General features: G+C 41.0%; 1 protein-coding gene across 1 annotated transcript in view; it reads right to left on the bottom strand.

The window, feature by feature from the left end:
• Positions 1-13,390, bottom strand: part of NYAP2 (neuronal tyrosine-phosphorylated phosphoinositide-3-kinase adaptor 2) — a 160,412-nt gene that overhangs the window by 22,754 nt on the left and 124,268 nt on the right. The window contains 3 exon segments of the mRNA XM_044432989.1: positions 3,563-3,666; positions 10,216-10,266; positions 12,609-12,821. Coding sequence (XP_044288924.1) covers positions 3,563-3,666; positions 10,216-10,266; positions 12,609-12,821 — 368 coding nt within the window.

The raw sequence follows: 13,390 nt of genomic DNA, 5'->3' as shown, positions 1-13,390 counted from the left end.
ACGTTGTCTTTGCAGGGAAAGGGAGTCCCAGTGCCGAGATCCTGTGATCTTGGAGCTGGGACTCTGCAGTCCCTGCCCCTCCCTCCTTGCAGGAAGAACTGCACGGACTGCCCCTCCTGAGGTCATAAACACGCCTTGGAGGAAAATAAAGGGAGTGTGTTGAAGGATGAGAAGGGAAGGAAATAGGTGCCAGAGATTTAGGACACTTCCTGGCAGCACAGCTGTCTCCTCCCCTCCCCTCCTTGGTGCTAGCAATTGGAAAACTAGCCATACATCAGCATGTGAGGTGCAGTGGCAGTGGAGATTGGTGCTGCACCTGCTCTGGTGTGTAGGATGCACATGCGCCTCTGAGTTTGGAGGCTGATGAGCGCTGAGTATGGCAATGATGGGATTGTGCCCTAAATCATTTCATATTATGCCTTGTATTTACATAAAGCATCACTGCATATAATCTCAACATTCATCTAATAAATCCAAATAGTCATGTTTTCTTATCTTTCTCCTGGTTATATAAAAAAAAAAGAACTGTTCTTCTGACTTCTTTCAAGATCTTTAACATTTTGTAAATAGCTGTATTTAAACCCTTTTTTTTAAAAAAGCATTGAACATTTATCTACCATCTACCTATTTATCATCTATCTAGCTAGCTATTATCTACCTACTTACCTATGTCAATTCCCAAAATTTCACCTTATTCTTTAGCATGGCTAGTATTTGTATGCATACAATGAAATCCATGGTAGGAAACTAAGGTGATATAATTAGGTTTGAGTTGAAAATGTGACAGGATGAAACTTCCCTTTCCTTTTTGTTTAGTCCATTCACTTAGCTCACCTCACCCACCACTATGCTTTGCCTGTTCTTTAAATTGTCCTAATTCTGCCTCCCATAGGATCATTTTGGTGTCTATTTCATGCCTGAACATTGCAGTTGTACACTGCTACAGACTACAAAAGGGGAATACCACTACTGAATTCTACTCTCCTTCGCTGAAAACAAAACAACACAAATGAAAGAAAGGTTCCCTGTATATAGGAACATAGTATATCGGGGTGAAAAGTTCTAGATAATCCATTTGCCTTCTGTACCTGTTTTCTGTCTTTAATGTAATGGAGCATTCAGAATTGCTTGTGGCAGCATAAAGCATTTTATCACATCAGCATCTTATCACTTCATTCTGCTGCATATATAAACCAAGTTTAAAGAGAATTCCAGCATGGGACTATGCAAATATGGGCTGGCTGGCTGGCTGACTGAAACATGGCTTGGAAAGAGGGAAGCCTGCCTTTTCTGCAAAAGGATTCCCATGGGCGTCTTTTACTTAGCATGCTCCAGACAAGGTTTTTATTCTGCAATCGCTCTACTTCAAATATGGTATTTTATGTGAGGTACCAGATGTTATCCTTTCCCATTTGTATCCCTTCCTGTGTTTTCCCTTCCCTTCTTTTTTCATTCTGCCAAATACTTGTTAAAGAGAAAAATACTCAGTACGTGCACGGTTGTGTTTCAATTGGTAGCACTAGGCGCCCACTTTCTGGAAGCACCAGATTTATGCCCTACTAGGCCAGGGTGACCTTTCAAGCCTAGGATTAAATTCAGTGGCAGGTGGGGCTGAAGGCAAAAGAGGTGGGACTGAAACAAAGGCGATTGGGCCAAACTACCAAAAGCACCAGCATCTTTTTGCTGAAAGCTCTTATTGCTAGTAACCTGGAGTGGGTAAAGAATTGCACAAAAGATGGGAAACCATCTTAAAATACCATAAAATAATCAGTACTTGGAGAAAATGATTGTAGCTGGAATGGGGAGCATGATCAACTTGGGTACCCGAGGGGGCTTCCCTGGGGTTTCCAGAAGATCGGGAAGATCTGGCCCTCAGGCTGAAGTCCTACAGCCTTGCTGTGAGTGAATTCAATTATATGGAGTGCAGAAAGATGCTACATTTGGAAACAATACTGTGGTGGAAGATGAACCTGCACTAATGCAAGGGAAAAGGGGCAGATGCACAAATAAGTATGATTCCCAATCTGTTTAGAAGAGCATGTTTCCCCTTATCAAGGGAAATTGAATGCTTCCTAATAAAAACTGCTTTTGACAATATTTATTTTCCAGCACACAATGATTATTTAGGTGGCTGGAGGTGAACAGTTGTCCTGCGGTGTTAAAAAAAAAATCAAGAACCTGTTTCATTTCAGGCTAAGGGTTCCTTTTTTTATTCTTTATTTTTGCCCTGGGCTATAGTCTGGGATGCAGGGTTTTTCCTATGGTCTAATCCTGAACAGAAGTCTGAATAGTTCATATTTCACAAAATAGCCAGACAGGAATAGTTCATCCCCACCAAAATGTCCAGCTGAGGCTGGATAGGGTTGTCTGTACGTTTCTGTGCAAGACTGAGCCATTGCAAGAGTTTGGCTGGATTTGGCTTGGCTGCCCCCATGTCCATAATGGTTGAGCATCTGTTTCTTAAAGATTTTAGCCATCTCAGACAATGGCAATATGAAAGCAGCTGTTGCATACTAGTTTGCTCCTAGCCCAAGACTTCAGAGTCCAAGAACATTTACGCAACCTCCTCTGGAGACAGTGAAATTGGCCCATGGAAAGCTCAGTCTCAGGGAGGTGGAAACTTGTTGGGGTTTTTTATTGCCAAATATTTTCCCTGAACCATTCACACTGGAGCATTGCTTTCCAAGGACAAGAGTTTGGAATCCTCTGAAGACTTGGGTTTGGGGCCCTGGTGCATGACAGAATATCGGGGCAAATCCTTCCCAGGGCCCCACCAGCAGGAACCCATTTAGGGTGAAAGGATCACATTAGTGTGCAGAGAGCCTATTGTATCACCAGGCATTCACAACATATAGGGATTCCCTTCATATATACCCTGTTTACTGTAAAAAAGTTGCTATTTTATAGAAACATAAGAGATCGTTTAAAAGTTCTGTTGTTATCACATATAAACCACGAGTTCATGATAAAGAAAAATGAGCTGCAATTTGCAGAAATCAAAATGTTTTGCTGTATCGTGTATGTGTGCGTGAACACGCACACAATATAATGCACTGAGCTCAGTGTAGATATAACACTATGCAAAGAGGTCAATGTTCAAATGGTACATACAAAGTCATGTTGTGGACATGATGTTTAAAAGAAATCTGCATTATACATAACATAGATTAAATTTATCAAATAATGATAAATTCTGAAATTCAGTAGAAACAAGTGCACCACACAGGACAAAATTTAAAAAAAGTGCTCAGCTAGTTCATAGAATACAAAAGGTCACCATAGTTATAATTACAGAATGAATAGGAGAAAAACAGAAGTTTAAGACAAATTAATAGCAAAGAAAGTCTGGCATGGTCCTGGAGATGAGAGGCTTTCTTTGCTTATGAAAGAGAGAGCGAGTGAACAACAGAGACCAGGAGAGAGACATACAGCATAAAACAGAAATCAAATCAAAACACGTAGAAGAACAATTTACAGTAACAGATGATAGACAAACACAGAGGTGAGAAAATTTGGCATGTTGCATCACAGGAAGTCATTCACGATTGGCTAACGATGGTACCTGGCTCGGTTGTAGTTCACTGGCTTGCCTGAGAGGAGTAACAGAGGGAGGAGGCACACCTGATGTGGATGCAGACCGACCTAATCTGCAGCTTGCTTTCGGTTCTGCAACAAAAAGGAAATATTATGAGAAAGCAGAATTTGAACCTTAGCTCAGACAGGAAGAGGAGAGCTATTAAGAAAACTTTTCTTTATAATGTCAACTTTTTTCTTTTGCTTTCCATGCTCTGACAGCATGGACTAGACTTTCCTCAACCCTTCAGAAAATGTTTTGGTTTTTCAGATCTGGCTGGAAAAACTCCTTAGTGCACCATCATCACGACATTCAGAATGCTTTGGATGTTGCTAGAATTCTCTCACAAAATGCCTGCCAAGGTGACTAGTCCGAAAACACCTTTTCCCGGAAGGCATACTAATGAGGCTAAAAGAAATGTATTTTCCCTGAGATGTGAACTCCAAAGCAGAAAGGGCAGAGGGTTTGAGTCCCAATCACAAAATGTCATAACCCACATCTGTGCCTCCAACACCTGTTTCATGGAAAGAGTCAAGTGACTTGGCTAAGAAAGCAAGAACAAGGCAGAGCTGAAGTTCATGCTCAAATGCTAACTACATAACATATCTGTTCCTACAAAGCACAACTTAAGACCCATTTCACACAAGGCAGGCTGCTGATGGTCTACTAAGAACTCTTCATTATTATCTAGATTAAAAAAATATAGGAGGGACAGGGAGTATGAAAAGCACCAAGGAAGATGTCCCAGGTGTACAGACTGGACTCCTAAAATCAACATACACAGCATAGTAAGGACTGAAACTTTCAGTCATGCTCAGAGGTTTTCTAACAATTATTTAACTCTGGCAAAGTCTAACTGAAATACCTTTTGTAAACATTTCTTTGCTCTGAGGTGGGGTTCAGGGCAAACTATCATTTATAAATCTAATTGTACTCACTTTCATTGCTTAGCAAGCTCCATCCACTGACATGCTAACCATTCAGACTCATTCAGTAGGCCCCACTTCCATGTTACACACACACACACACACACACACACACACACACACTAAATACAGCAAGACAAGGCTGGATATTTTAACATTCACTGTCACTCAGTTTCATAGTTGAAGAAAAACTCTGAGAATGAACTTTATTTCCATATATACTATCCACATGGTAAATTTAAGTCTTTTCATTATGTTTTGTTCTGTTCTTGATGTTCTGCTTTGTTGTGTAAATGCTAGAATGCCCTACAACTCCCAGCTTGGATGACTGAGGAATGATATGAATTGTAGGATTATTTTTCCTGTCTGTCTGAAGATGCATAAGATGGCATCTCAAAAATTGTCTCTTGATAGCCATACACAAATGTGTTATTGTGAATAGAAACAGTCCATTATCCACAACATGCCATCATCATTGCAGTTAATACAACCTCCTTTAGCACTGTTTAAAAAAAGCCCTATGTACCTGAACGTCTGAGTTGTTTTTCTTCATCTCAACAAAAGAGGAAAATGTCAGCATGTTCAATTGGGCATATGCACCATCATGAAAGATGATCATGTCTTTACCAACCCTTTCATCTGGCATCAAAGAAATAGACTGCAACATACTGAGAGATGGTGTTTGTTCCTCTTTACTTTCCTCGCATTATATTTCCAGTATGAAATGACCACTGAAACTTTCAGTTTTCTAGTCTTAGAAGTTTCCTGTTAATGCCCAGCATCTTAATGTGTTTGTTTCTACAAGTATTGACTACAAAAGTGATTAGTATTATTTATAGGTATCTGTTTTTAAAGTAACTGAGCTGACAAAAACGGCAACTTGGAAATAACAGATCCTGGAGGACTGTGCAGTGTTCTAAGGCTGAAAACTGCAGCATTACATTCAGTGTTGGTTTCCCTATATTGAGAGTGACATGCAGAGTACATAAAAATTATGGAGGAAAGGTAAGATAAAGTGTACATGTATGAAGGCCAAATCCTAAGGTATCAGGCTATGGGTGAAGGTACTAATGTACGCCCCTGACAGAGAGTGCCTGCAGGTTAATGGAAACCTTTGGTTGCTTCCCCAAGGACCTACTGATACAACTAATATATTTTTAATTTATATTATAATGTGAACCACTGCAAGATTTTTTCAATAGCACAAACCTTTTTTTGAAATGCTACAAAACCAAATAAAATATATTGCTACATTTCAAAGCTAGTCAGCATTCTTTAAGCTATTTTTTTAAATCCTGTGACTACAGCTTTAAATGGTCTGCAAGACCATGGAAAATTGTCAAGAAAACTTAGGTATTTTCAATAGCAACTGTATCAGAACTTTACCTTATATCAACAACCCACCAATGGTCACACATCACATCCTAACTCTACCTGATGCCAGGTAAAGATCTAGCTGACAAAAACTATGCTGACAATAGTGCCTTGGATGCATGCCCAGACTAGTTATACAAATCGGCAATGCACTGTAAACTCTTTAAATTTTGTGGCTACTTAAGGAGATCTTATAAATAAAGGAGTCTGGGGTAAAGGAACACTTAATGAAGCATCTTGTTCACATACAATGGAAAAACTTGGTGCATGATACAAAGTATTCAGCCAAAAGCCATCTCACTGGTCCTAAATTTGGCCATTCCAAATGCACAATAAATTATGGCCATCACAGACATCTACAAGTATTTAGCATTATTTAAAATTCATTTGCCCATCTGATATTTCAGATTATAAAAGCAGGTATAAGAGTGCCCCTCACTGGCACCATGGCCCTATTTTCCAAGTGACCTCATACAGATTACGATCTTTATCTTGTCACTCTAAAACTTGAGCAGTGGCAGAATTATGGAGACAGCTGCCCAAGTGCCGTGTAAAACTCTGTTCAGAATGAGGTACTACTAACCCCATAGCCTGGTTAGTGCCAGCAGCCTCTGCACTGGAACTCCTATGAACATTATCCAATCTGGTTCAAAGTTGTTATCAAGGGTGGGGAAGCATCAGCATCAACCTGTTTCTCCCATAAAGCAGAGTCTCCTTGCCTTATCAATAGAGGGAGGCAGCAGGCAGAATCTATTCCTAGCTATTAGTCATGATCACAGGAATTCCCCAAGAGAAAACTGTCTTCTGCCAAACAGAGGACTGTCCTCTGTACTGTAAGGCAACTGGTCACCTTTCAATTGTACAGAATTGACTCTTCAGATGATGCCCTTCACCAGTAATTGGAAAGAGGCTTAATGGAGATAAAGGTAAAGACTCCACAATAATACTAAAATAATTTTGTGTGGCCAAAGACCCAAACTTCTAAGCCAGTTGAGCACTTCCAAATAATTCCAAGATTATATTTCCTGGTCACACATTTGTGCCTCCAGGTCAGCAGCCTGCAGTTGATTGAAGTGTCATGGACACAGGGAGCTAGCGTATGATTCAAGAGACAGGGATGATAAGAAGGCCAATGCAAGGATGGTTCCACCTTGAGAGGGTCCTGTGCAAAATGAGGGTGTTGGAGCTTCTCCTCTGTGCCCTGGGTCTTACCTAATAAAAGCAGCTCTCTGGACAGTACTTCAAGCATTCCTGCGTGACTAAGCCTAGCTGCCATTTCAATTTCCCTGAAGTTCTGTCAGGGGATTTATGGGAAATCAAAATTACACCTAGACCCAGTCACTGAGTTCTTTTCCTAGTTACCCCAAAGTCCAAGGGTGGCTGTGTGTAGCAGCAATAGCAAAACAATCTGAAATCACTGAGGGTCAAACAACTAATAACAGTTGTGACTCTTGATAGCTCGGTTTGGCAGGGAGAGCTGATTAAGGTTCATCTACTGACAAACAGAGGGTGGAAATGAGTGCAGATGATTTCCTCCTGCTACATAAATCAAGATACAATTCTTTAAAAACTTGCATAGGTGAATGAAGCCAAATGTTTCAAGTGTCCTTCCTTTGTCAACATTTGTACCTTATTATTTGAAATGGATAATGCATTAACTTCCTTCCTCTGAGATCCTAAGAACATTTAGTAAGTCATCCACAGTTTCACTTCCAAGGAAAAACACTCTGCCTGGCTGTTAAATGCTTTGGCAAAGTGTCAGGTTTGCAATGTTAAAGAATTAAAAAGAAAACTACACAGAAACAGTAGGATGTGTAACTCCTCTTCCAATGTGGTGTGGTACATCTTTCCAGCAGCAGGTGGCAATGCAAAACATCTCATTCTAGCTGACAGCAACTTTCTGGAAAATGCTCTTTAAAACATTCAGAGTTAAGCTGGATGAAGCCCTCCACTCTGTGGACCCCCTGTGGTTCTTCACTGAAACAGCAGTGGCATGTTTTTGAGGCTGCTGCATGTAAAAATCACTGACAACTACTCCTCCAAGAAGCCCTCTGATGGAAGATGCCAGGAACCACCAGGGAAGCCACATCCCTGAGAAATTATCCAAGGGACAAGAGGATGACACGTAGCTTTGAATTACAATAATCAGCACAGCATTCAAGGTCACCTTAATATTGTCAGACTCAGAGGGGAATTTGCCTACTTTCAAAGAAGCAGAATCCCAGTTATCGTGACATGTACAGGGAGCAATTGAACCTAATTGAAAGGCAGCATACACAGTTTCAGAAGTGGATTGAAAACAGGGGCTCAGGTGAACCAAATGCTATGCTATAGGAATGCGCAGCTGTGCCTCGGAATGGAGAAGGATGTGGAGAGGAACATGGCTGCCTGCCCTCCATTCTCATCCTGGAGACAAGAGGAGCAGCATGAATGCCTGTGACCCACTGTGCAGCATCAGCACCAGCTGGGTCCTGCTGCAGACATCCTGTCATCCATCCACCCAGCGGGAAAGAGGAACTGCATAGAAGCAGTTGGGTTGGCATGCCAGGTGCACTCTGTCACTGCAATTTCCTTTTTCTTTTTGGAGGACCACTTTTTCGAAAACCTGCTTCTTGAACTTCTGTCTAAACTTCCACATTAGGAGTTAAGGACTTCTTGTGTGCACCCCAAAGAAATGTAGCTATCATTTCTATAGGTAGTGGGATGCAGGCTCACAGGGGATGCAGTGCTGGAAACTCTTTATTAGCTGGGATGCTGACATCATGTGCCACCTGCCTCAGAATTCCCTCTTTTCTCTGAACATAGATTGGGAGGGGGATTATTTTCTAGCAGCAGTTACTATTTCCCTTTGCCAAATGCAATATATTCCAAAATCCAAGTTATTTTGCAATGGGTTGGTCTCAAATGGGCAACTCCAGCCATTCACTTTACAAACAACCTGCTTCTGGTACAAATAGAACTACTAGTTTAGTGGATATGCATTTTTGGAGTGTCCCTGGAAATGTGACTGTGGGGACTGTCAGAATGAATGCCTACACTTCAAAATTTACCATCACACACCTGCATTTACGACCTGAAATTTTGGTTCTTTTACATTCCTGAAGCAAGAGACAGTGTTTTCTTTATACAAGGAGAACCACAGCAGCTTGCTGGGCATTGCCTTATGGGAAGGGTAGGCATGGGGCTTATCTGTTACTTGTATGTGCACAGATAATTTTGGAGTGGATGAATCTGTCAATTTATTTCCCCAGGGATTTTGGATTTTTAAGGTCACACTTGCTGTATTTTATCTCTGCATGCATTAGCATTACAAACAATATCCATACAGAAATCATACATTTTTGTACTCATGTGCCCCAAATGCACACATATTCCCAAGTACTTCCCATTCCTCCAAGGTGTTTTTCTGTGCACTTTCCTTCAATTATGCATACGTGCATGCTTCCCCACTTCTGCCGACAAGCTCATCCTAAAGGTTACAAAAATGCAGATTGCAAGATGCAACTCTGTCTTGGTTTATAGACATGAGAAGTCAAAATTGGGTCAATTCTTTAAAAAACAAAACCAACACTCATCCCTATACCACATGATACAAATAACATCAGTAACATCATTAGCTCGGTAAATATCCCATGACAAGGTGTATAGTGGGCTTACTTTCAAACTCCAGGGCACACCTTATCTTATACGTCATGTTTAATTTCAATGTCCCGTTGAAATGCCTCCAAAATTCCTTTTTGCCTTATGCCATTTTGTTCACTAAACGGCGTCTTTAGAAGTCCACTCTTTGGTTTGCATAGGTTTTCTGAATCCTAGCCATTTGTAAAAACAGTAGATAAAAACTATGCTATATTCCCTTGATTCCCACACACATTCATTCACCGTGCCCTCCTTTCCCTGCATAATATCATTTCCTGTTTCAGGGTTTGAAGCAGATAGGTTGACTAGTAATTTTAAATTCTAATCTCTGCACTTCATAATTCCAATCCATTACATTCCAGTACTGGGTGCACTTAAGGCCATTGAAACAAATCTGCCTCAGTGTGTCACACCATCTGATGGATTGTGGTTAAACTGATTTTAATATTTCGGCCTGCATTGTTATCATGCAATTCACAATTACAATTGTTTTTGCTTTGCAATCTGTTTTTGTAACCATCTCAATTTTAGGAATCTAGAGGGTAGGAGAAGAGAAACTTATACACACTCAGCAACAGAACTGATTCACAGTCCAAGAAAGACATTTATCTATTGCTAGATCACTTTCCATTGGTGAGTGTGTGTAAACTTTCAGCCTTCTAATTTAGGTAGAAATCACTTTAGCAAGATGCCTCACCTTACCTATTTTGTCTCTGGTGTCCTGGGAGTAGCATTATATATCAAACAAAAGAAGTTGGTTGAACATAGTAGGTATTATCTTACCTATTTTGCTTCTCTCTTTCTGCAGAGCCAAGGGACTGCTGTGTTCTCATGCCTTGATGTAAGAGAGAGCTCAGAGGAGTTTGAGAACTTGCTGACCTCAGTTCAATTAGACTACCAAATGGAATCTCCCATACACAACATATCATAATTCTGAGAGGAAAGCTCAAAAACATGAACTTCTCCTGCTCAGAAATATGTTCCACTGCATTGTAGAAACTACTGCCTGCTGTCAACTATCAACTGTACACATGAGAGTGAGAGCTGATCATGACTTTCATGGATGAGCAGAGATTTGAACCCCAGTGTTCTCTGCCTAGGTCTGTCAATCTGGCCACTAAACCACACTGGTTCCCATGGACACCCTCCTTATTTTCACCATATGGTCATGGAGGTGGGTGTCTGGTTGCTCATGCCATGAGCCGATCCCACCCCCACCCCCCAAACCAGAGAAAAGGGTCAGCTTACTTCCAATCCAATCTGAATTCTCAAACCCTCCCTCTCCTGGAAACTCCTTGACCTCCTCCTGCCCATTCCTCTCCCTACTTCTCTGGAAACATTTAAGAGGCCAGGGCAGCAACTGTGGAAAATTACCTACAAAACTCTGAAGTAGGATGGAAGGAGATCTGCTTGGGCTTTTTTGTCTTGTGTGCTCACAGTAGGGGAGAATGGTAAATATTTCCCTCTTTCTTAAGTTTCTTCATGTGTCCAAAGCACCACTATTGCTGCTGCTGTACCAGACTGGCAAGTATTTGAAGGGAAGGAGAGTAATGCTGGGGGTTAGGAGGTGGGGTGATAAGTAGGCCAGGAATGGGCCAGAGATGGATTTGTGGGTTTATGGTGCTCACTTCCTCTTGGAGGCAAGCATGATGATGCTGCTGATGACGACACCCCAAAGGTCACTCTGGTCCCAAGGCTGTTCTGTTCTGGTGGCATGGAACAGCATTGGTGCGAACCATGTAGTGTGCTGAGTCAGCCATCAGCCATTTCCATGATCTTATCTGTATTTTTCCCCATGCTTAGATAATCACAGAAATCACAAAGACTTTCTTCATGTAATCAGACAAATGTTCCTCTTTGTGATTGGGTACCAGTGCACAAGAAAGTATGGGGAAACCAAAAGGGCTTGCATCTGTATGATGTGTCTGAAGCCCTCTTCAGGAATTCAAAAAGCAGTAAGCTAAATGCATGAAACTCTTCCTTTCTCCCTTATCACATTTATTGCCTCAATTTATGAAGGATTGCAATCTGAAGCGAAGAGCCTTCTCTGCTTATGAAAAATCTACATTCTATTCACATTCTACAACATTCTACTCCACTGATAAAGGAAACTCTCCTCTTGAAACACTGGCCCTCCACAAGTCAAGGCAACAAACAGAGTGACAGGGAGGGGACGGTTGGAGTGTTCCTTCTCTTCACCTACTGAGTTTAACTCCTTTCTGAATGAGTAAATAGGGGTTGTGTATGTAGCCTGGACTAAATAAAGAATATGGGTCATTATAGCTGCTCGTCCACACTATAGCAAGAGCAGTTTTATTTTTGAAAACTCTCTCTCTCTACACGCACACACACAGAGCGATCTCTTTTTTGCCATCCCAATCCAAAGAGATGGTTTACTGATGACATGGTTAACTGCCAAACCAATTGAGATGAAGTGACTTATGTATGTATAATTCAGGGCTCAATCAACATGTTATAAGCATGCAAGAAACTCAGAACAGACATGTGTACTAAACTCACTATTAAGATACAATGAAAATCTGTCACTGCCTTATCTTAGTCTGAAAGAGTAGCATCAGTAAGTTATAAGAGCTTAGTGAAGACCCCAGCAAGAGTCGGTCCTTCCAGAGTACTAACAGGTCTCAGCTCAGCTACCTTGGGTCTTGTCACGATCAGCAACAAGACAGTTTTGCTTCAGGAACTACAAATCAACTGCAAATCAGGAACATCAGATTTTGGAAAAATAATAAAAGCAAGGATGATATGCTTTGGACTTTGCCATTCTATTAAGCTGTCAGAAGGTAAATGATAATGAATGGAAGGCTCCATTCTTGCCTTAATCTGTGGCATCCAGTATAGGCTATTCTTAAATATTAGGTGTTGTGCTAGATCAGAACAGAACCAGGCAGGTGTTTGGGACTTCAATTTCCAGAAGTTTTTGCCTGCAAATTCAATGGTCAGGAATGCTTGGGGTTGAAGTCTAAGATATGTGCATCTTGAGATCTATTTTCTGCTGAATGCCATGTGAGATGGCATGTGGTCTCGCAAGTCAGTTAGTGGTGTTTTTGTTTTTTATTCTTTATATTTCCACTTACCCGAGCTATTATTTCCTGCCAACATGGTTGGACTAACAGAAGACCTTCCGAGTCTACTTGACACAACTGGGGGTCCTGGTGTCCCATCCCATTCCTGAGCTTTTATTGGCTCTCTGGAGGAAGATGTCCCAAGGTGACCTCCTCTTTCTTTGTTTTCCAGCTTTGGTAGTGGTTCAGTGCTGTGGCTCCGGATCTTCAATTCATCTAATGGTTCTGCAAAATATTCAAAGGTCACAGTCCATTATACAGTGCAAATTGATTACATCTACACACTCTTTTTTTTCTCTTTTCAGTTTAGTGTGCTTTTAATTGAGTGCTACTATAAATGCATGCAATAATCGATACAAAGCCTTAATAAGTGAGATTTTAAACTGACCTTGCTTAAAAAATAGTAATAATTCCACTTTGCATCATCATACTTGGAAACATTCAGAAAATAGGTAGAAGAACTTCAGGTAGATAGGATATTTGTAATATAAGTGACTATACACACATACAGAGATGTGGGGGGGGGGGAGTTTATGTGTATGTTGTCACTGAGAATTATTCCCCAGAGAGAACTTTGATACAAGCTTTTAGAGCAGGTGAAGCATCATAAATATGGACTAAAAAATATGGGGCAAGCATACACAAACCAGGAGATGCTGCCCAACATTCAATCATGGGAGGTATCAACTATTGGAAGAAATAAGCAGTAACACCAGACAGGCATTTAACAACTATTTTGACTCCTGCTGATTGGGTTTTTCAGTAGCATCCTGTTCTTTCTCTCCTTGTTTCCC

This window comes from Varanus komodoensis, unplaced genomic scaffold (assembly GCF_004798865.1).
Source record: "Varanus komodoensis strain SLA01 unplaced genomic scaffold, ASM479886v1 scaffold25, whole genome shotgun sequence".
Classification (NCBI taxonomy): domain Eukaryota; kingdom Metazoa; phylum Chordata; class Lepidosauria; order Squamata; family Varanidae; genus Varanus; species Varanus komodoensis.
This window is presented reverse-complemented; position numbering and strand designations above follow the sequence as displayed.